Here is a 22,613-nt window from a genome sequence, read left to right as displayed (position 1 = left end):
TGCAAAGAAAATATGCAGTCTGAGAGAAAATATTTGCAGAAGCTATAACTGATAAAGAACTTGCATCCAGAGTATATAAAGAACTATCAAAACTTAATGATAAAACAACAATCCTATTTTTTAAATGGACAAAATACAAATGGTCACTTCACCAAAAAAGATATGCGGATGGCAAATCAGCATATGAAAAGGTATTCAATATCATTAGTCATCAAAGAAATATAAATTAAGATCACAATGAAATACTACTGAATACTTATTAGAATGACTAACTTTTAAAACATTGCCCATATCAAATGTTAGCACTGTTGGTGGAAATGCAAAACAACCACTTTGGAAAATAGGTAATTTCTTAAAGTGAAACATGCACCTACCATGTGATCCAGTCATTCCACTCCTATGTATTTTTCTAAAAGAAATTAAAACATATGTCCATACAAAACTTATATACAAATGATCATAGCAGCCTTATTTGTAGTAGCCCAGAACTCAAAACAACAAAAATACCCATCAACAAACTGTAGTATTGCCAAGTAATGAATAATTACTCAGCAGTAAACAGGAAAAATAAACTCCTGATACACACAACAACATGGGTAAATTTCAAAATAAGTCTGCAAAGAGAGGCAAAAAGAGGAACATACTACATTATTCCACTTATATGAAATTTTAGAAAATGCAAATTCATCTATAGGAACAGAAAACAGATCAGTGATTGTCTAGGGACAAGAGGAGGGATTCAAAGGCATATGAGGAAACTTTCAGGGATGATACAATTTTCATTATTTTGTCTGTGGTGATACTTTTACAGATACACACATTTATTGTGTGCCTATTATACATCAATTAAATGGTTTTTACAAAAGAATTAACTTGTGTATTCAGATAGAACTTGTCCAAGAAGAACAGGAGGAAGAGTCATTCAAAAATAAATGAACTTGCAATGCTTTGCTTCTTAGATACCTACAAAAAAAGATAATGCTGCTACACTTGTCTTTATATACTTTGTGTGTTTGTGTGGTAGGAGTGGGTGGTGGAAGGGATTGTGTGTATGTTCATATTAAGGGAGGTATCAACAGATATTAATGTACTATGTTCAGTCTGAGTATACTATCAGATTCTGTGTTATGTATCATCTCATGTAGAAGCATGAACATTTAGCCCCCCCAAAAAAATCATCTATTAATTGAACAAAAAACATATCACCATGCAAATAATTTATATATAAACTTATTAAGAAAAACAAGCATATGATATGATAAAACTAATACTTATATTTCACAGTAGAACAAATAGGATATAATGCATCAATTAAATTGATTATGAAGAAAAAGCTTATTTTCTTTTAGATACCTACGACATAAAATTAAATAAACTAATCGACCAAAAAAAAGACTACAAAAATAAGTGTGTTACAAGATACTTATGTATACACAATTAGAGAATTGTGATTAGAAAAAGTCATCTACTTTCAACCATTTTCATTGCCTATATCTAGGAAAAAATAATTCCAAATTGAAAATAACAATTGCTGATTAGTACATTATTTTTGTATGATGTTTTTGTAGGCTTTTTTCTATTTTTCATCTCCATGTTCCATTCCAAATTTTTCCAGGATCAGTGTGAGTGGTTAAGTAGTAATCTGTAATCCTTGAAAAGCATCCGAAAAACCCCCCAAGCATCCAAAAAAAAGCCAACCAATTTTAATATGAAAGTAACTGAAAGTAATTTAGTCACATTTGCCCAATATCATGCGTTATTTCCTGAAGAAATCATAGTTGTCTTAAGTAAGTCAAGGCCAAAATCATTTTACCTTTAGGATTTCACCATTGATTAATTTCTTGCTTAATTCAATGGAAAACAAAAAATATGAATAGACAATTCTCAAAAAAACATAAACATATGAAAAGACAATCTTACCACTAAGAAATACAAATACATAATATTGATAAATTAATTTGGAGATGTTGATTACAAATGTAAGTAGTGATTACTTCTCAGTGGTATTTTGAGTTACTTTTAATGTCTTCTTTGTATTTCAATGTATTGTCTGACTTTATCAATGAACACATATCATTTTCACAAAATGTAAAGTTATCTTAAAACCGACTCATTAGTTGTTTGCAGAAAACATCTGACCAATGGATCAGAAAAGAATTTAGAAACAGACCCAAGCAATTTATTTAATGTGATCAAAATAGCATTTCAAGTAAGCAGGAGATAGAAAGATTACCAAATAAATGGTACTAGAAGAATTAGCTAGCTAATAAAAATAAATATTTTAAAAATCTGGATCCCTAACTCATGACTGACTCTAAAATACTAATTCCTGATGCTACGAAGTTTAAAACATAAGAGTATACTTTTTTTTTAAATCTCCATAATTTAAAATGAAAATAGTAAGTTTCAGAACAATATTTATGGTATAACACCAGTGATGTAAATCATTGTTTCTATAACATATGTTTTGATTAAAATTATTCAACGAAAGGATATGCACTTAGTAAATTTCATTCACCATTATACTACAATCCTCTACCACATTTGCCCGGCATATGACAGGCACAAAAATATATTAGTTGAATGACAAAAAAATGAACCTTTATGCACTGTTGGAACTGTAAATTGTGATAATCATTCTGCAGAGAGTTTGGCAATATGTATACAATAATAATTTCATAATATGAAATGATCATCCCCAAGCTATCCATTTCTAGGAATTTATCTTATGACCAATTTTCACAAGTGCATAGAAATACATGCTTTAGGTATCCAGGGACACTTTTATTATAGCAGGAAAATAGTATTTAAGGGAAGAGATGGTATAGAAATAGCCACCCTATAACAGGAATCTGGTCAAATAAATTAAGGCAATTATTTCCATGGAATATGCACTTATTTAAAAATAACATGTCGATCATTTGCCATGAAAATATAGCCATTAGTAATTGAGAAATTAAATGAAAAGATTACAAAACATAATATGGTGTCACATAGAGAAAGCAGCATACATAAATAGACATGTATGTATATGCACAAGGAAATTTCTGGAAGGAAGTGCATCAAAATGCTAGTAATTCTTATCATTTGCTGGTTAAGATTGTGTGTTTTTACTACTGTTGGAATTTTGTATATTGAGGTTTTATCTTTGCAATGTTCACAGACTTTGACAATTAGAGATAAACAATAAACATAAATGCATTTATGAAACAGAAAAGCGTTTCCTAACTTTTAAAAAACGTGATTACATGACAAAGCACAAATTCTATAAAGATTAATCTAACTTTAATACATTTCCTCATTTGAAATGAATAATTTATCATATTTCATATTTTAATTTACCACTTGTATTCTATGACCAGGTTTAGATAGTTAATGCGGTTAAGTATGTAATTGTCTACATTAGTATGCCAAATTACCTCTGTGGATTTTCCTGTTTCCATAGAATTATCAAGATAATTCTCTAAAATAAATCTTTAAATGACTGTATCCTGTAAACTTTTATTCAGATGGAGATGAGTAATTTTTGTCATTCTTTAAAATGTGCTAAATATGATCCTTACCTTTCAATGAAAAGTAAATACTCGTCTTTTTTATTGTACCAAGGGAGTTGTTCTGTAGCAGAAAAAAAAATCCTGTAAATAAAAATAACAAATACCCGTTTTTAAACTTCATTTTGCAAAAGTTTATTCACATATTACTGGACTCGTAAATCATACTATAGTATGGCTAGAATTTCACAACATTAGAAGGAAATTGGTGGCAGATGACATCGCATACACTGACAGAAGATGCACATTCATTAGCACAAATTCCCCCTCCCATCCCACTGTTCTTGGAATTGAAACCTGCTGCACAAAAGTATAACGCAAATCATTTGCTTTTTAACAATACTACCTAACATTTAATATCTCTTTGTTTTATCTACAAGGTTGTTACAAGCATTGAGAAGGGCTACGTGGCAAGTTAGCAGCAAGGTTGGGGTATATAATATGCCAGCCTAAAAAGAGAAATATAATAAAAATGGTGTAACTGACTCACGGCAACATGGGTTCGCAAACCTTGTAGATGGATATAAACCAGGCTTGCCAAACATCACAGACAGCACTTATTAAATCAGCTTCGTGGAATGCAATACGCCTGCTGTCTAGTCCCTCCCTCCTCTGCCAATAACCGACTCTCCCCTTTTTTATCCAGTGTAAAAATGCACGCTCATAGAATATTTAGAGAAAATCGTTTTGTGTTTAAATCGTCCATAGTCACACTACCCAATGACGCCATTTGGACCATTTTCATTCAATTTTTTTTTTTTTTTTTTTTTTTTTTTTACAGTTTTTTGTCAAGAGACCCGTGACAAACTAAACGGGAATTCAGGGTGGGCGGATGGGAGAAGGAAGACACGCCTCTTCTGCCCTTGTTAGGAACTATGGCTGGTGTTTTTACCTCATGTCCACACTTTTTTTTTCCATTTTTAATTATAAAACTATAAATATAGACTTTTTGGGGGGTAGGGGGACACCTTCCAGGGGGTCGCACCTCAGCCAGCGAGCAGCGTCTGGGAAGGTGGGCGGAGCCAGGAGTAGTGGCGTTTGGCCGTTCGTTGGGCGTACGGTTTGTCAATTAAGGTGGACCAGCAAATGAGGCGCGAACTAAAGGCACACTGGGAACGAAATTAACGGGAGGTCTGACTGCAAGGGGAGGGGGCTCGCGATCTAAAACGAGAAGAGATCTCGGGGTCTCATACTGCGCCATTCGGCTGCGGTACGTCTCGGCACTCTGTAGCTGCAGCCAGGAGAGGCCTTGCCGCCACCGCTGTCGCCCAGGCCTCCACTGCCGCTGCCACCTCAGCGCCGGCCTCTGCATCCCCAGCTCCAGCTCCGCTCTGCGCCGCTGCTGCCATCGCCGCTGCCACCTCCGCAGCCCGGGCCTCCGCCGCCGCCGCCACTCAAGCATCCGTGAGTCATTTTCTGCCCATCTCTGGTCGCGCGGTCTCCGCGGTAGAGTTTGTAGGCTTGCAAGATGTCAGAAGCAGATTTTAAAATGGTCTCGGAACCTGTCGCCCATGGGGTTGCCGAAGAGGAGATGGCTAGCTCGACTAGTGATTCTGGGGAAGAATCTGACAGCAGTAGCTCTAGCAGCAGCACTAGTGGCAGCAGCAGCGGCAGCAGCACTAGTGGCAGCAGCAGCGGCAGCAGCAGCAGCGGCAGCACTAGCAGCCGCAGCCGCTTGTATAGAAAGAAGAGGGTACCTGAGCCTTCCAGAAGGGCGCGGCGGGCCCCGCTGGGAACAAATTTCGTGGATAGGCTGCCTCACGCAGTTAGAAATCGTGTGCAAGCGCTTAGAAACATTCAAGATGAATGTGACAAGGTAGATACCCTGTTCTTAAAAGCAATTCATGATCTTGAAAGAAAATATGCTGAACTCAACAAGCCTCTGTATGATAGGCGGTTTCAAATCATCAATGCAGAATACGAGCCTACAGAAGAAGAATGTGAGTGGAATTCAGAGGATGAGGAGTTCAGCAGTGATGAGGAGGTGCAGGATAACACCCCTAGTGAAATGCCTCCCTTAGAGGGTGAGGAAGAAGAAAACCCTAAAGAAAACCCAGAGGTGAAAGCTGAAGAGAAGGAAGTTCCTAAAGAAATTCCTGAGGTGAAGGATGAAGAAAAGGAAGTTCCTAAAGAAATTCCTGAGGTAAAGGCTGAAGAAAAAGCAGATTCTAAAGACTGTATGGAGGCAACCCCTGAAGTAAAAGAAGATCCTGAAGAAGCCCCCCAGGTAAAGGCAGATGGTAAAGAACAGCCTAAAGCAACAGAGGCTAAGGTAAGGGCTGCAGTAAGAGAGGCTCATAAAAGAGTTCCTGAGGAAAGGCTTCAGGACAGTGTAGATCTTAAAAGAGCTAGGAAGGGAAAGCCTAAAAGAGAAGACCCTAAAGGCATTCCTGACTATTGGCTGATTGTTTTAAAGAATGTTGACAAGCTCGGGCCTATGATTCAGAAGTATGATGAGCCCATTCTGAAGTTCTTGTCGGATGTTAGCCTGAAGTTCTCAAAACCTGGCCAGCCTGTAAGTTACACCTTTGAATTTCATTTTCTACCTAATCCATACTTCAGAAATGAGGTGCTGGTGAAGACATATATAATAAAGTCAAAACCAGATCACAATGATCCCTTCTTTTCTTGGGGATGGGAAATTGAAGATTGCAAAGGCTGCAAGATAGACTGGAGAAGAGGAAAAGATGTTACTGTGACTACTACCCAGAGTCGCACAACTGCTACTGGAGAAATTGAAATCCAGCCAAGAGTGGTTCCTAATGCATCATTCTTCAATTTCTTTAGTCCTCCTGAGATTCCTGTGATTGGGAAGCTGGAACCACGGGAAGATGCTATTCTGGATGAGGACTTTGAAATTGGGCAGATTTTACATGATAATGTCATCCTGAAATCAGTCTATTACTATACTGCAGAAGTCAATGGTACCTACTATCAATTTGGCAAACATTATGGAAACAAGAAATACAGAAAATAAGTCAATCTGAAAGATTTTTCAAGAATCTTAAAATCTCAAGAAGTGAAGCAGATTCATACAGCCTTGAAAAAAGTAAAACCCTGACCTGTAACCTGAACACTATTATTCCTTATAGTCATGTTTTTGTGGTTTCTTGGTAGTCTGTATTTTAAAAATTGTCCTAAAAAGTGTCTAAGTGCCAGTTTATTCTATCTAGGCTGTTGTAGTATAATATTCTTCAAAATATGTAAGCTGTTGTCAATTATCTAAAGCATGTTAGTTTGGTGCTACACAGTGTTGATTTTTGTGATGTCCGTTGGTCATGTTTCTGTTAGACTGTAGCTGTGAAACTGTCAGAATTGTTAACTGAAACAAATATTTGCTTGAAAAAAAAAGTTCATGAAGTACCAATGCAAGTGTTTTATTTTTTTCTTTTTTCCAGCCCAGAAGACTAAGAGTTTAAATCTGCTTGCACTAGCTGTGCCTTCATTAGTTTGCTATAGAAATCCAGTACTTATAGTAACTAAAACAGTGTATTTTGAAGTTTGACTGCTTGAAAAAGATTAGCATACATCTAATGTGAAAAGACCACATTTGATTTAACTGAGACCTTGTGTATGTGACATAGTGGCCTATAAATTTAATCATAATTATGCTATTGTTTACCACTGAGGTGTTAATATAACATAGTATTTTTGAAAAAGTTTCTTCATCTTATATTGTGTAATTGTAAACTAAAGATACCGTGTTTTCTTTGTATTATGTTCTACCTTCCCTTTCACTGAAAATGATCACTTCATTTGATACTGTTTTTCATGTTCTTGTATTGCAACCTAAAATAAATAAATATTAAAGTGTGCTACACTATAAAAATCTAGCCTTTTCTCCTGACTATAAAAGAGGGATGCTTATCATAGAAAAAAGTAGAGGATCACAAGGAAAAGGACAATTTAATAAAAAGATAACTATTATTAACATTCTGATGTATTTCCCACATCTTAGCTTTTCTGTTGGAGGACACTCATTCAAGATTTTGGAGAGCAATGGAACAAGGAGAAGGAACAGGGCATGGAGGGACAGGAAGGGAAAGGTAGAAGAGGGTGGGGATGGGTAAGGGAGGAGGGGAAAAGGAGGGGTGGAGAAGAAAGAAGAAAGAGGTGAAAAAGGGAAAGGGAGGAAGGTGGGTAGCAGAAGGAATGGGGGGGCGGCAAAGGGAACTGGAGAGAAGAGGGGAAGGAGAGCAGGAGTGCCTCACTCACAATGCCACTTATATATAAGACAAGCTATGGACCCACCCTTCACCCTGACTTGGGAGGAGGTCACACTACCTTGACTCATTTTTTCTTACAGTGACACCAGGCTGTCATCTCTTCACCATGCAGCTGGTCACAAAGAGATCCTAAGATTTTGATTTGAGATAAGTGTGAGGAGGTTCCCTCACACTTAAACTCAGTTTACCAGGGAGTTTTGCACTTGGCATAAAGGGAGAAGCACAGCATATAATAAAGTGGTACCTTATTTCACATTTGCCATTTCCCAGTCCACATATGTTTTCCTTGAAAACCTCATAGGAAACTGTAGCCGAAGTAAGACAGGATTTTAGAATTTCTGACTCTCTAGGCCTAAAATGATCTATAATAGTCTTCCATACCCCACCATATGTAGTTTAGCATCTCACTTTTATTCTGCTTAACAATAGTCACTCCCCAATTTCTGTAATGTAAAAATATTAAAACCAATGTCATATTTAACCAACCACATGTGTTCAGATAGTTAGGTTTGCTTTATGATTTTCCACAACATCAGGAAGCAAATTATTGTTTTTAGCAATACCACAGCGTTTTTGTGTTTTTGTTTTTTTGTTTGTTTGTTTTTTTAGACAGTTTCACTCTTATTGCCCAGGGTGGAGTGCAACCTCCACCTCCTGGGTTCAAGTGATTCTCCTGCCTCAGCCTCCCAAGTAGCTGGGATTACAGGCATGTGCCACCATACCCAGCTAATTTTGTATTTTTAGTAGAGACGGAGTTCCTCCACATTGGTCAGGCTGGTCTCGAACTCCCAACTTCAGGTGATCCGCCCACCTCGGCCTCCCAAAGTTCTGGGATTACAGGCGTGAGCCACTGCGTCCAGCCCACAACATTTTTTTTACAGTGCCTATTTTATTTCTGAGATTTTTGCATCCATGAAGAATGGATATGGCAGATTTACTTATATGCCAAAACCAAAATGAAGAGTGTAACAAATATAGTGTACCTGGCTCCTGCTGCATAGGTGTCCAAATTGGATATATACTGTACTTGCCAGACATCACAAAGAGCAGAGCCCTTAAAACTTCTACATAGGATGCAATATCCTTTTTGCATCTTAGAACTCTTAGCAAAGTATTTAGCACCTTCCCTTTCTGTGTTCTCCGTATTAAAGGAACACATGTTATTATAGAATATTTGCAAAACAGAAGCAGAAATGCAGAAGATAAAAATCACTCGGAAGCACACTATACTAAGATATGCTCTTTTGTGGATTGGTGTATTTTTTCCCAGTTTATCTCTTGATAAGGTTTTATTACTGTTCTTTTTAACTTTAAAGTTAGATCTAGGGATGGGGCAGGGTTGCAGAGAGCCAAAGATTTATGCATCAGTAAAGTTGGGATACTGGAAATGCAATCAGCCGGCAGTGGATGTTTCAACCACCTCTGCATGTTAAGAAAGGTGGGCAGAGCCAGAAAACTCATTGGACTGGCACATGTATTGGGCTGCATGTTTGCCCATCACACTTGCTCAGACAATGAATGATGTTAAAAGGAGAAGCCTGCTGGGAACTAAGCTAAGGGGAAGGGGAGATAGTGAGAAGTGTTCAATGGGTCATCTTCTGCACCTTCCTTATGGTTTGCTGTTTCTTGTTGCTGTGACCCAAAGCCGAGGCCAGCTGCCCCCAGGCCAAGGAAAAGGTCACCTCCTCCTCCAGACTGCTCCTTCACCCCCTCTTTATCTTCCTTTACAGTCCAGACCACCTCCTTGTTAATGAGCTCATTTCCCTCCTGAGTTGGGCTCTGAGCATCCACCTAGTCATTCTAAATGTTAGGTAGGTCTTTTTTGTTTAATGTTGCAGACTCAGATAACAAGAGACATCTCTAAGCAGCAGCAGCAGAGACTACTGAAATGGTAATGGAAGGTACCTGAGCTGAGCGAAGAAAGTGACAACACAGTCAAAGGATGCAAATGTCCCATTCTGCAGCCTGGAGTGCTCCAAGCCTGGAGGTGCCACACTATCTGGCAATGCCAGTTCATTTGCCCTTAAAAAGCTTCAGGGTGATGTGATAAGATAGAAGCTGATTTTTAATCAGGAATTGCAGGCTCTGGGAAAAGGTATATATCTTCACTTTCTGCGGTGTTTGAGCCCACCAGCACATGTATGAAGATGTGGGATTATGCCTACAGATTACAAAGTGAATGTCCTGAAAGTGATGAGGTTTTGAATAAGGAGAATCTGGATTCTGAGGTAACTAGTAAAGCTGAGAAACAAAAGGAGGGGCAAAGATGGGAAAGGAGAAAAATGATTTAGGAAAAAACTCCTTAAAGTACTGAGCATGTGCTGACTTTCTGAAGTTATAATTTATATTTTATTTGAACAAAATATTTCAAAATTAAGGTGTTGAAGAAGATAGGAGCTGATGTTAAAATGAGATTTCCTGATCCCTTCCTTTTTGAATATTCAGAAAATAAGGTCTGTAAAGAATGTCACGTAGACCAGAGGAAAATAAAAAACATCCCTCTAAAAGTAAGATAATCACATTTTAAATCTGACACTCCAACCCAAACTGAAGAAGTTCCCAAAGACTATTTATTTCCTTCAGTGCTTTATTTCCTTTAGTTCTCTTGAAATACAGTGCTTGAAAGTGGAACCCATGAAGAAAAAAAGTTAGGTTCATTTATAACTGTGTGATTCCTGGATTTAAGTTACATGCTTTTCTAATTCAGAAATGAGATTTACACTAAACAGAAGAGTCTGAAAGGCTGACAGATCTTGACCCAACTATTTATAAGATGGAAAAGCTGAGTTTTCAAGATCTGGAAAACTTTGAACATCTGAACTCAGAAAACAACATGATTTGAAGACGCAGAGTGTATAACCTGCAGTATAATATTTCAACACAATTATGCGTGAGTTAAAATTTTACCTTTTGTGTTTTTTGTAGATATTTTCAAAATGTCAAAAGTGAAATGTTTTAGTATTAAAAGGCGTAGTATTTAGAAGTATACCTTTCTTTGAGATGAAGAACACAAAAAATTCTCTAAAAAATCTTTATTTATTGCTATGCAGTTTAGTCCTTATGATGTATTTTTATCATATAACTATTAGAGAGCAACGGTAAAAATTATCAGAAATTTTCAGTGAAGCTAATATTCACTTGAGGAAAAATACACTTGAAGAATGAATCCAGGTGTATGTTTGCCTCCAGCTCAGAAGTAGGAAGGGTTTAAGTCATCTTGTACCAGGTGTACCTGCATTATTTTGCTATAAAAATAGACTTATTTATTATGCAATGGTACATTCCAAAATTTTACCTCTTGAATAAAGCAACATAGAGCTAAGAATTTTCAGAAATCCATTATTATAAATTCTCCTAGATTATTTATAGTTTTGAATTTTGCATGACACAAATTTATAAAGAAAAATATAATAATAATTAGGCTGTTACTTCCCATAGTAGTGTTATTAAAAGTTACTGTTTGCAAGTGGTTTTCTCATTCATCTTTTACTCTTCAATTATATTTGTAATCTTTAAATTATTATGCTTAATCACCTTAGTTTGAAGATGATTAAGCATATTTTCTTTGCATTGTGCTTTACTAAAAGTTATATTGTTTTATTAGATCTTCTGATTATAAAATGTGTTCACTATAGAAAATTTGGAAGATATATTGAAAAGTAAAAAATAATTTAAAACTTTATTTGAAATTTGACACTTTATGTGAAAACATATCTATGTATATGTCTTTAAACATGATAATTACTATTTTATACCTTTCATATTTCATTTATTATATTTTGAAGTACTATCTGTATCAGTGCATGTAAACCTTCACTCTTTTTAGTTGTATTGGATTTATAATGGACGTGTAATAATTGTACATTTTTTATATTTGTATTCTTTTTTAAATTATACTTTAAGTTCTGGGATACATGTGCAGAATGTGCAGGTTTGTTACATAGGTATATACGTGTCATGGTGGTTTGTTGCACCCATCAACCCATCAGCTACATTAGGTATTTCTCCTAATGCTATCTCTCCCCTAGCCCCCCACCTCCTGACATGTCCTGGTGTGTGATGTTCCCCTCCCTGTGTCCATGTGCTCTCATTGTTCAACTCCCACTTATGAGTGAGAACATGTGGTGTTTGGTTTTCTGTTCCTGTGTTAGTTTGCTGAGAATGGTGGTTTCCAGCTTCATCCATGTCCCTGCAAAGGACATGAACTCATCCTTTTTTATGGCTGCATAGTATTCTGTGGTGTTTATGTGCCACATTTTCTTTATCCAGTCTATCATTGATGGGCATTTGGGTTGGTTCCAAGTCTTTGCTATTGTGAACAGTGCTGCAATAAACATACATGTGCATGTGTCTTTATAGTAGAATGATTTATAATCCTTTGGGTATATACCCAGTAATGGGATTGCTGGGTCAAATGGTATTTCTGGTTCCAGATCCTTGAGGAATCACCACACTGTCTTCCACAGTGGTTGAACTAATTTACACTCCCACCAACAGCATAAAGTTGTTCCTATTTCTCCACATCCTCTCCAGCATCTGTTTGTTCCTGACATTTTAATGATCGCCATTGTAACTGGCATCAGATGGTATCTCATTGTGGTTTTGATTTGCATTTCTCTAATGACCAGTGATGATGCCCTTTTTTTATATGGTTTTTGGCTGCATAAATGTCTTATTTTGACAAGTGTCTGTTCATATACTTTGCCCACTTTTTGATGGTTTTTTTTTCTTGTAAATTTGTTTAAGTTCTCTGTAGATTCTGGATATTAGCCCTTTGTCAGATGGATAGATTGCAAAAATTTTCTCCCATTCTGTAGGTTGCTTGTTCCCGCTGATGACAGTTTCTTTTGCTGTACAGAAACTCTTTAGCTTGATTAGATCCCATTTGTCTATTTTGGCTTTTGTTGCCATTGCTTTTGGTGTTTTAGTCATAAAGTCTCTGTGCATGCCTAGGTCCTGAATGATATTGCCTAGGTTTCCTTATAGGGTTTTTAAGGTTTTAGGTCTTACGTTTAAGTCTTTAATCTATCTTGAATTAATTTTTGTATAAATTGTAAGGAAGGTGTCCAGTTACAGTTTTCTGCATATGGCTACCCAGTTTTCCCAACACCATTTATTAAATAGGGAATCCTAGGCCGGGCGCGGTGGCTCACGCTTGTAATCCCAGCACTTTGGGAGACCGAGGTGGACAGATCACGAGGTCAGGAGATCAAGACCATGGTGAAACCTCGTCTCTACTAAAAATACAAAAAAATATTAGCCGGGCATGGTGGCGAGCGCCTGTAGTCCCAGCTACTCGGAGAGGCTGAGGCAGGAGAATGGGGTGAACCTGGGAGGCGGAGCTTGCAGTGAGCCGAGATTGCGCCACTGCACTCCAGCCTGGGCGGCAGAGCAAGACTCCATCTCAAAAAAAAAAAAGAAAAAAAGGGAATCCTTTCCCCATTGCTTGTTTTTTGTCAAGCTTCTCAAAGATCACGTGGTTGTAGATGTGTGGCGTTATTTCTGAAGCCTCTATTCTGTTCCATTGGTCTATATATCTGTGTAGGTACCAGTACCATGCTCTTTTGGTTACTGTAGCCTTGTACAATAGTTTGAAGCCAGGTAGCGTTTTGCCTCCAGCTTTGTTCTTTTTCTTGGGATCGTCTTGGCTATACAGGCTCTTTTTTGGTTCCACATGAAATTTAAAGTAGATTTTTCTAATTCTATGAAGAAAGTCAATGGTATCTTGATGGGAATAGCATTGAATCTATAAATTAGTTTGGGCAGCATGACCATTTTCACGATACTGATTCTTCCTATGCATTAGCATCGAATGTTTTTCCATTTGTTTGTGTCCTCTCTTATTTCCTTGAGCAGTGGTTTGTAGTTCTCCTTGAAGAGGTCCTTCACCATCCCTTGTAAGTTGGATTCCAAGATATTTTATTCTTTTTGTAGCAATTGTAAATGGGAGTTCACTCATGATTTAGCCCTCTGTCTATTATTGGTGTCTTGGAATGCTTGTGATGTTTGCACATTGATTTTGTATCCTGAGACTTTGCTGAAGTTGCTTATCAGCTTAAGGAGACTTAGGCTCAGACAATGTGGTTTTCTAAATATATGATCATGTCATCTGCAAACAGAGACAATACGACTTCCTCTTTTTCTATTTGAATACCTTTATTTCTTTCTCTTGCCTTATTGCCCTGGCCAGAACTTCCAATACTGTGTTGAATAGGAGTGGTGAGAGAGGGCATCCTTGTCTTGTGCCGGTTTTCAAAGGGAATGCTTCCAGCTTTTGCCCATTCAGTATGATGTTGGCTGTGGGTTTCTCATAAATAACTCTTATTATTTTGAGACACGTTCCATCAACACCTAGCTTATTGAGTTTTTAGCATGAACTGGTGTTGAATTTTATCGAAGCCTTTTTCTGCATCTATTAAGATAATCATGTGGTTTTTGTCATTGGTTCTGTTTATGTGATGGATTACGTTTTTTGATTTGTGTATGTTGAACTAGCCTTGCATGCCAAGGATGAAGCTGACTTGATGGTGGTGGATAAGCTTTTTGATGTACTGCTGGATTCGGTTTGCCAGTATTTTATTGAGGATTTTCGCATTGGTATTCATCAGGGATATTGGGCTGAAATTTTCTTTTTTTATTGTGTCTCTGCAAGGTTTTGGTATCAGGATGATTTTGGCCTCATAAATTGAGTTAGGGAGGAGTCCTTGTTTTTCTATTGTTTGGGATAGTTTCAGAAGGAATGATACCAGCTCCTTTTTTGTACATCTGGCAGAATTTGACTATGAATCTGTCTGGTCCTCGGCTTTTTTTGGTTGGTAGGCTATTAATTACTGCCTCAATTTCAGAACTTGTTTTTGATCTATTCAGGAATTCAACTTCTTCTTGGTTTAGTCTGGGAGGGTGTATGTGTCCAGGAATTTATCCATTTCTTCTAGATTTTCTAGTTTATTTGCATAGAGCTGTTTATAGTATTCTCTGATGGTAGTTTCTATTTCTGTGGTATCAGTGGTGATATCCCCCTTTTACATTTTTTTTGTGTCTGCATGATTCTTCTCTCTTTTCTTCTTTATTAGTCTGGCTAGTGGTCTATCTATTTTATTAATCTTTTCAAAAAACAAGCTCCTGGATTCACTGATATTTTGAAGGGTTTTTCATGTCTCTATCTCCTTCAGTTCTGCTCTGATCTTAGTTATTTCTTGCCTTCTGCTAGCTTTTGAATTTGTTTGCTCTTGCTTCTCTAGTTCTTTTAATAGTGATGTTAGCGTGTCAATTTTAGATCTTTCCTGCTTTCTCCTGTGGGCATTTAGTGCTATAAATTTCCCTCTAAACACTGCTGTTAGCTGTGCCCCTGAGATTCTGGTACGTTCTGTCTTTGTTCTCATTGGTTTCAAAGAGCATATTTATTTCTGCCTTAATTTCATTATTTACCCAGTAGTCATTCAGGAGCAGGTTGTTCAGTTTCCATGTAGTTGTGCGGTTTTGAGTGAGTTTCTTAATCCTGAGTTCTAATTTGATTGCACTGTGGTCTGAGAGACTGTTATGATTTCTGTTCTTTTGCATTTGCTGAGGAGTGTTTTACTTCCAATTATGTAGTCAATTTTAGAATAAGTGTGATGTGGTGCTGCAAAGAATGTATATTCTATTGATTTGGGGTGGAGAGTTCTGTAGATGTCTATTAGGTCCATTTGGTCCAGAGGTGATTTCAAGTCCTGAATATCCTTGTTAATTTTCTGTCTCATTGACCTGTCTAATATTGACAGTTGGTTGTTAAAGTCTCCCACTATTATTGTGTGGTAGTCTAAGCATCTTTGTAGGTCTCTAAGAACTTGTTTTATGAATCTGGGTGCTCCTGTATTGGGTGCATATATCTTTAGGATAGTTAGCTTTTCTTGTTGCATTGATCACTTTACCATTATGTAATGCCCTACTTTGTCTTATTTTATCTTTGTTGGTTTAAAGCCTGTCTCATCAGAGACTAGGATTGCAATCCCTGCTTTTTTTTTTTTTTTTTTTTGCTTTCCATTTGCTTGGTAGATATTCCTCCATCCCTTTATTTTCAGCCTATGTTTGTCTTTGCACGTGAGATGGGTCTCCAGAATACAACACACCGATGGGTCTTGGCTCTTTATCCAATTTGACAAAATCTCCAGCATTTGCTTGTCTGTAAAGGATGTTATTTCTCCCTTGCTTATGAAGCTTATTTTGGCTGGATATGAAATTCTGGGCTGAAAATTATTTTCTTTAAGAATGTTGAATATCGGCCCCCATTCTCTTCTGGCTTGTAGGGTTTCTGCAGAGAGATCCGCTGTTAGTCTGATGGGTTTCCCTTTGTGGGTAACCTGACCTTATTCTCCAGCTGCCCTTAATATTTTTTCCTTCATTTCAACCTTGGTGAATCTGATGATTATGTGTCTTGGGGTTGTTCTTCTCGAGGAGTATCTTTGTGGCGTTCTCTGTATTTCCTGAATTTGAATGTTGGCCTGTCTTGCTAGGTTGGGGAAGTTCTGCTGGATAATATCTTGAAGAGTATTTTCCAACTTGGTTCCATTCTCCCTGTCACTTTCAGGTACATCAATCAAATGTAGGTTTGGTCTTTCACATAGTCCCATATTTCTTGGAGGCTTTGTTCATTCCTTTTCATTCCTTTTTCTCTGATCTTGTTTTCATGCTTTATTTCATTAAGTTGATCTTCAATCTCTGATATCCTTTCTTCTACTTGATCGATTAGGCTATTGATATTAGTGTATGCTTCACGAAGTTCTCATGCTGTGTTTTTCAGCTCCATCAGGTCATTTATATTCTTCTCTAAACTGATTATTCTAGTTAGCAATTCCTCTAACATTTTTTCAAGGTTCTTAGCTTCCTTGCATTGGGTTAGAACGTGCTTCTTTAGCTCGGAGGAGTTTGTTATTACCCACTTTCTGAAGCCTACTTCTGTCAATTCGTCATACTCATTCTACATCCAGTTTTGTTCCCTTGCCAGCAAGGAGTTGCGATTCTTTGGAGGATAAGAGGCATTCTGGTTTTTGGAGTTTTCAGCCTTTTTGCACTGGTTTTTCTTCATCTTCGTGGATTTGTCTATTTTTAGTCTTTGATGTTGGTGACCTTTGGATGGGGTTTCTGTTTGAATGTCCTTTTTGTTGATGGTGATGCTCTTTCTTTCTGTTTGCTAGTTTTCCTCCTAATAGATAGGCCCCTCTGCTGCAGGTCTGCTGGATTTTGCTGGAGGTCCACTCCAGACTCTGTTTGCCTGGGTATCACCAGCAGAGGCTGTAGAACAGCAAAGATTGCTGCCTGTTCCTTCCTCTGGAATCTTTGTCCCAGAGGGGCACCTGTCAGATGCCAGCCAGAGCTCTCCTGTATGAGGTGTCTCTCGACCCCTGCTGGGAGGTGTCTCCCCATAGGAGGCACTGGGGTCAGGGACCCACTTGAGAAGGCAGTTTGTCCCTTAGCAGAGCTCGATCACTCAGCTGGGAGATCCACTGCTGCCTTCAGAGCTGGTAGGCAGGAAAGTTTAAGTCTGCTGAAGCTGCACCCACAGCCGCCCCTTCCCCCAGGTGCTCTGTCCCAGGAAGATGGGAGTTTTATCTATAAGCCCCTGAGTGGGGCTGCTGCCTTTCTTTCAGAGATGCCCTGGCCAGAGAGGAGGAATCTAAAGAGGCAGTCTGGCTACAGCGGCTTTGCTGAGCTCTGGTGGGCTCCACCAAGTTCGAACTTCCCAGTGGCTTTGTTTACACTGTGGGGGGAAAACCGCCTACTCAAGCCTTAGTAATGGTGGATCCCCCTCCCCTAATCAAGCTCGAGCTTCCCAGGTAGACTTTAGACTGCTGTGCTGGCAGCAAGAATTTCAAGCCGGTGGATCTTAGTTTGCTGGGCTCCATGGGGATGGGATCCACTGAGCTAGACCACTTGGCTCCCTGACTTCAGGCCCCTTTCTAGGGGAGTGAACAGTTCTGTCTTGCTGGCATTCCAGGCACCACTGGGGCATGAAAAAAAAAAACTTCTGCAGCTAGCTTGGTGTCTGCCCAAACAGCCGCCCACTTTTGTTCTTGAAACCCAGGGCCCTGGTAGCATGGGCACTGGAGGAAATCTCCTGGTCTGTGGACTGTGAAGACTGTGAGAAAAGTGTAGTGTCTGGGCTGGAATGCACCATTCCTCATGGCACAGTTCCTCACGGCTTCCCTTGTCTAGGGGAGGGAGTTCCCTGACCCCTTGTGCTTTCTAGGTGAGGCGATGCCTCACTGTGCTTCTGCTCACCCTCCATGGGCTGCACCCACTGTCTAACCAGTCCCAATGAGATGAGCTGAGTACCTCAATTGGAAATGCAGAAATCACCCGCCTTTTGCGTTGATCTCGCTAGGAGCTGCAGAAGGGAGCTGCTCCTATTCGACCATCTTTGATCTGGGCAGTAATTGTACATATTTAGGGGGTGCAGTGTGATGTTTCAAAGCACGTATACATTATATAATGTACATCAAATGGATATCTTATAATTTATTTCATCAGTTCCTTATAATGTCATTTTGGCTATAGGCATCTTTTTATATGTGATTAGTAATTTTAAGCACCAAATTAAGAAAAAATGTTGCATGTGTTACAAACATTACTTTTTTCACTTGTTTTTATATTTTTCCCTACAGAAGTTTTAATAGCTGTATTTATATTTTTTCCCATTATGGAATTGGGGTATTTTGGTTAGAAAAATCTTTCTGCACCAAGATCATTGTTTAAAATTACTTATGTTTCTTCTAATACTCTCATAGTTCTATTTGAAGCCTTAACCTTTTTGGAATAATTTTGACGTAAAGATCAAGATAGCTACACCACTTTTTTTTTCTCTCAACACAACTAACCAGTTTTTTCAACACCATTTATCAAATATTGAATATCCAATATAATTAGTTGCTGCCATTATTATCTAATTTATTATTGTATGTGTTTGGGCCTATTTTTGTATTCCTATTCAAAGATGTTATTCTTGTGGCAGTATAAATCTTATACTATATATGTTAATCTTATAACATAAATTTGTTCATATACATTTTAATATCTAGTAAGAATAATTTCTTATAAAACTAGTTTTTAAGATTTTCTTGGATATTTTCACCTATTTTTTCCCCACATGATTTGCAGTATCACTTTTTTTCAACTCCCTCTCCCATCAAAACCTACTGATATTTAGATTGGCATGTTTTGAATTTATAGACCAACTTACAGAGAATCAGAAACTTCATATTATTCAGTCTTCTTATCCAAGGTCAAGGTGTGTTTTTCCATTTAATTGTCTTTTTTATATCATTCAATAGAATTTTGAAGTTTATTTGTTAAATAACGTCTGAATCATTTTCAAAAACTTCTTTTTACTTTTTCCGCCACTTGATTGTCTTTTGTCTATGCTGTTTTGCTGGTTACTTTTAAATCATCTATGATTAGGCATTGTGTCCTTTTTTTCAGCTTTGAATGGAAGTAACTGTTTGCTGAAGTACAATATGTGAAGAGATGGGAGGAAATGAACTTGGGCATCTCAGAAGCTTTACTTCAGGTTTGTCTCACTATCATCTCACTCTAAATTGTCACGTCTTCCGCTGAGGTTATTTTTCCTCTTAATTTAGGAGAGGAAGCTCATTCCACAGCTCATTGCAATCTGTGGAATGAGCTCCAGGTCAGTGTGACTCAGTGAAATGCCTTGACTTAGAGGTGTTCAATGTGATCTTGTTTAGTTAATTTGTTTTCGACTCACTGGCCAACATCTGTGTAACTGTGTGTTGCCTACTTCCTCTGGCGGAGCTCAGAAAATGAAGATGATATTTCGGTATAATTTCCCCTTTCCTCTAGCTCCCCTTCTGTGTTATAGGACTGTTTTCCTAAGGGGTCATTCCTGTTGCTTTCACTGTGTGACACAGCCCCGAATCAAATCATCAGGGCTTGAACATTTAAGAGAATCTACACCCTGCCTGAAATCTATGGAAGCAGACATTAACTCAGATTCCTGCATTGCTTTGGTCCAAATTTCACTGTAACAGGAAGATATTATTTTCAATGTGTAGTGTAGGGTTGTGGCTATTTCTTTGATTCACTGAAGATCCTTTTTTCTTTTATTTTTTATTCAGATGATTCTGATGCACAGCCAAGATTGACAATCATAGAGCAACACTGAGGAGAATCTCAAGTTGGAAGTATGTAGTGTCCTCTAACTGTATTGATCTCAGAAAACTTTCTCTGCAGCACAACTATCAACCACTCTCCTAACTAAATAGTGTTCCAGAAATACTAGCTTGGTGAATACTGACTTTGGCCAAATAAGTAAATTAGCCCAGGTTTACCCACAAGTAAAAGCATTTTTAATCACTAGTTTTTCTTAACTTTTTATTTTGAGACAATTAAATACTTATAAACAATCGCAAATGTAGAACAGAAAGGTCCTGTGTACCCTTCACCCAGCTGCCCCTAATGGTAACATTTTACACAACTATAGTGCAATACTCAAACTAGGAAATATTTTAACATTGGTACAATCTACAGACCTTATTCGGATTGCACTAGATTTTACATGCACTCATGTGTGCGTGTGTGTGTGAGTGTATTTCTAAGCAATTTCATCACATACATGGATTTGTGTAACTACCACTACAACCAAGATTCAGAACTTTTTCATTACCACAAAGATACTCCCTTATACTAACCTCATACTTTCTTTCTCTAATTCCTGGCTACCACTGATTTGTTCTCATTATTTAAATGATAAAATAATATAGATGGTTATATAAATGGAATTATACAATAAGTAACCTTTCGAAATTGTCCTGTTTTCATTCAGTATAATAATCTTGAGATTCATCCAAGTTGTACCTGTATCAATAGGTTGATTTTTTTTTAATTGCTGAGTGGTATATCCTATTGTGTTAACCACTAATCTGTGACCATTCAATAGGAAATAAAACCAGGTGGAAAGGGAGTAGTGGCACTGCCAGTGGCCAGAACTGCCCACAGGGACAAAAAAAAAAAAAAAAAGGAATTACAAGATCTTTCTTTGTAATGTATGAAAGCTTAATAGTATCAAGAGCAAATGGTTATATAGTGTTTACAGTACACCAGGTTTGTACAGATTAAGTAATTTTCCCAAGCTTACACAACCGGTAAGTAGCAAAGCCAGGCTTTAAACTTGGCAGTCTAGCTGGGCGCGGTGGCTCACGCTTGTAATCCCAGCACTTTGGGAGGCCGAGGCGGGTGGATCATGAGGTCAGGAGATCGAGACCACAGTGAAACCCCGTCTCTACTAAAAAAAATACAAAAAAATTAGCCGGGCGTGGTGGCGGGCGCCTGTAGTCCCAGCTACTCGGAGAGGCTGAGGCAGGAGAATGGCGTGAACCTGGGAGGCGGAGCTTGCAGTGAGCCGAGATCGCGCCACTGCACTCCAGCCTGGTTGACAGAGCGAGACTCCGTCTCAAAAAAAAAAAAAAAAAAAAAAAAACTTGGCAGTCTGGCTAGAGTTCCTGTTCTTAACTGCTATGGAATACCACCTCTTCACCATGCTATACCACTTAGAAAAGTGCCTTCCTTGTCCATACTCAGGACTAGATAGGGCCAAGGGAAGCAGCAGAGAAGAAATAAGTACAAACTGAAGGCAAGGGGTTGAGGTGCTCATCTAAAGAGGAAAATTAAGAATTCCATCTTATCTAGTAGTGGTACTCCACTGAATCCACTTTTAGCTCATGTCTGGGTAATTTTGTCAAGATTTATAGCTTAGGGAGACCATTGGGTAGGGGTTAGCCCGCAGTACACATCCATCATACCCAGGGATATGATGAGGATGGGCTTAGTAAATTTATGTTTCAATTAAATGCAGGGTAATCCATTACCCTTGAAGATTTCTTTTAGCTTTCCAACTTGTTATATTTTATTATTACCCATCTGTTTTCTTATAGTTAGCAGCAATAGACAGCCTTTAAATCAATAGATGTAAGAAGGGAAAAGAAGCTGGTAAAGCAATTGGCTCCTTAGCATCCTTGAGGAGAGCCCAAAGAGAAATGTAAGAGAACTGGCATTGTAGACACTTTGTACTGCTTTTCAATTTTGTCACTTATTGGCTGTGTGACCGTAAGCAAGTCACTTAACTCTCGAATCCTCATTGATCATAATTATAAAATGGAACTGTTAAATGACGATTTCATGGAGTTATTGTAAGACTTAAATGACATACTATTTTTCAGACACTTAGCATAGTGTTTGGCACACAGTAATCATTCAAATAATAATTACTATTATTAGTGCCACAATTACAATAAGTGAGTTTTACTTGGGACTCCAGACAAAATATCATGAAACTAAAGATGTTAAAATTGGTATTAATTCACCCAGGCCGGCTTCAAGAGAAAAAGATCCTTTCATGTATACATCTTTCATGAAATATGTGAAACATACCTTTCATGTATGTCATGTAATTATTCCTGCCCTTTCTTGTTTTTTTCTCCCTGAATCAATAGCTTTTAATTGATTTCTGGTAAACACTTACCTTTTCATATCATCACTACATCTTTACTCTTTCAATGTCACTTTGAATTTTTATCTGTTCCTCCAAAGGGCCAGTACTCTACATAATCTGTTGCCTGTGAAAGTCTAGGATGTACACTTTTTTTTAGTAATGTTGAATATAATGGGACCCTTTCTAGAACCCTAGACCCCCATTTCTATGTTTATATTTCATTGATAACACCAGTGAAACTATAAGATAGGAATTTAAAAACTATTTCCAGTTTGGAATGCTTTCCTCAAAACCTCTTTTAGTTTTGGCCAGGGTATGAATAGGGGTTGCAGAGACCAGTCAGTAATTTATTGA

The 22,613-nt window shown here is 37.9% G+C and overlaps 2 protein-coding genes and 1 long non-coding RNA gene across 6 annotated transcripts in view; 2 read left to right on the top strand and 1 right to left on the bottom strand.

Moving 5' to 3' along the window:
- FAM133A (family with sequence similarity 133 member A) overlaps window positions 1-4,300 on the bottom strand; it is a 38,866-nt gene extending 34,566 nt beyond the window's left edge. The window contains exons 1-3 of one of the 3 annotated variants that reach the window (XM_063634664.1): window positions 4,042-4,300; window positions 3,564-3,635; window positions 375-409 (exon numbers count right to left, since the gene is read on the bottom strand). The gene's annotated coding sequence lies outside the window, so the exon portion shown is untranslated. The remainder of the gene's footprint in view (window positions 1-374; window positions 410-3,563; window positions 3,636-4,041) is intronic. The other 2 variants (XM_055268932.2, XM_063634665.1) reach the window with 2 other exon arrangements.
- LOC134735993 (uncharacterized) overlaps window positions 1-22,613 on the top strand; it is a 606,060-nt gene that overhangs the window by 499,645 nt on the left and 83,802 nt on the right. The window lies entirely within an intron of this gene.
- On the top strand, window positions 4,719-7,380 carry NAP1L3 (nucleosome assembly protein 1 like 3). The gene has a single exon (XM_055268676.2). It carries the CDS (start codon window positions 5,020-5,022, stop codon window positions 6,526-6,528), a length of 1,509 nt encoding a protein of 502 aa, XP_055124651.1. The 5' UTR covers window positions 4,719-5,019; the 3' UTR covers window positions 6,529-7,380.

This window comes from Symphalangus syndactylus, chromosome X (assembly GCF_028878055.3).
Source record: "Symphalangus syndactylus isolate Jambi chromosome X, NHGRI_mSymSyn1-v2.1_pri, whole genome shotgun sequence".
Classification (NCBI taxonomy): Eukaryota; Metazoa; Chordata; class Mammalia; order Primates; family Hylobatidae; genus Symphalangus; species Symphalangus syndactylus.
Note: the sequence above shows the minus strand (reverse complement) of the source record. Positions and strands in the feature narration are given on the sequence as shown.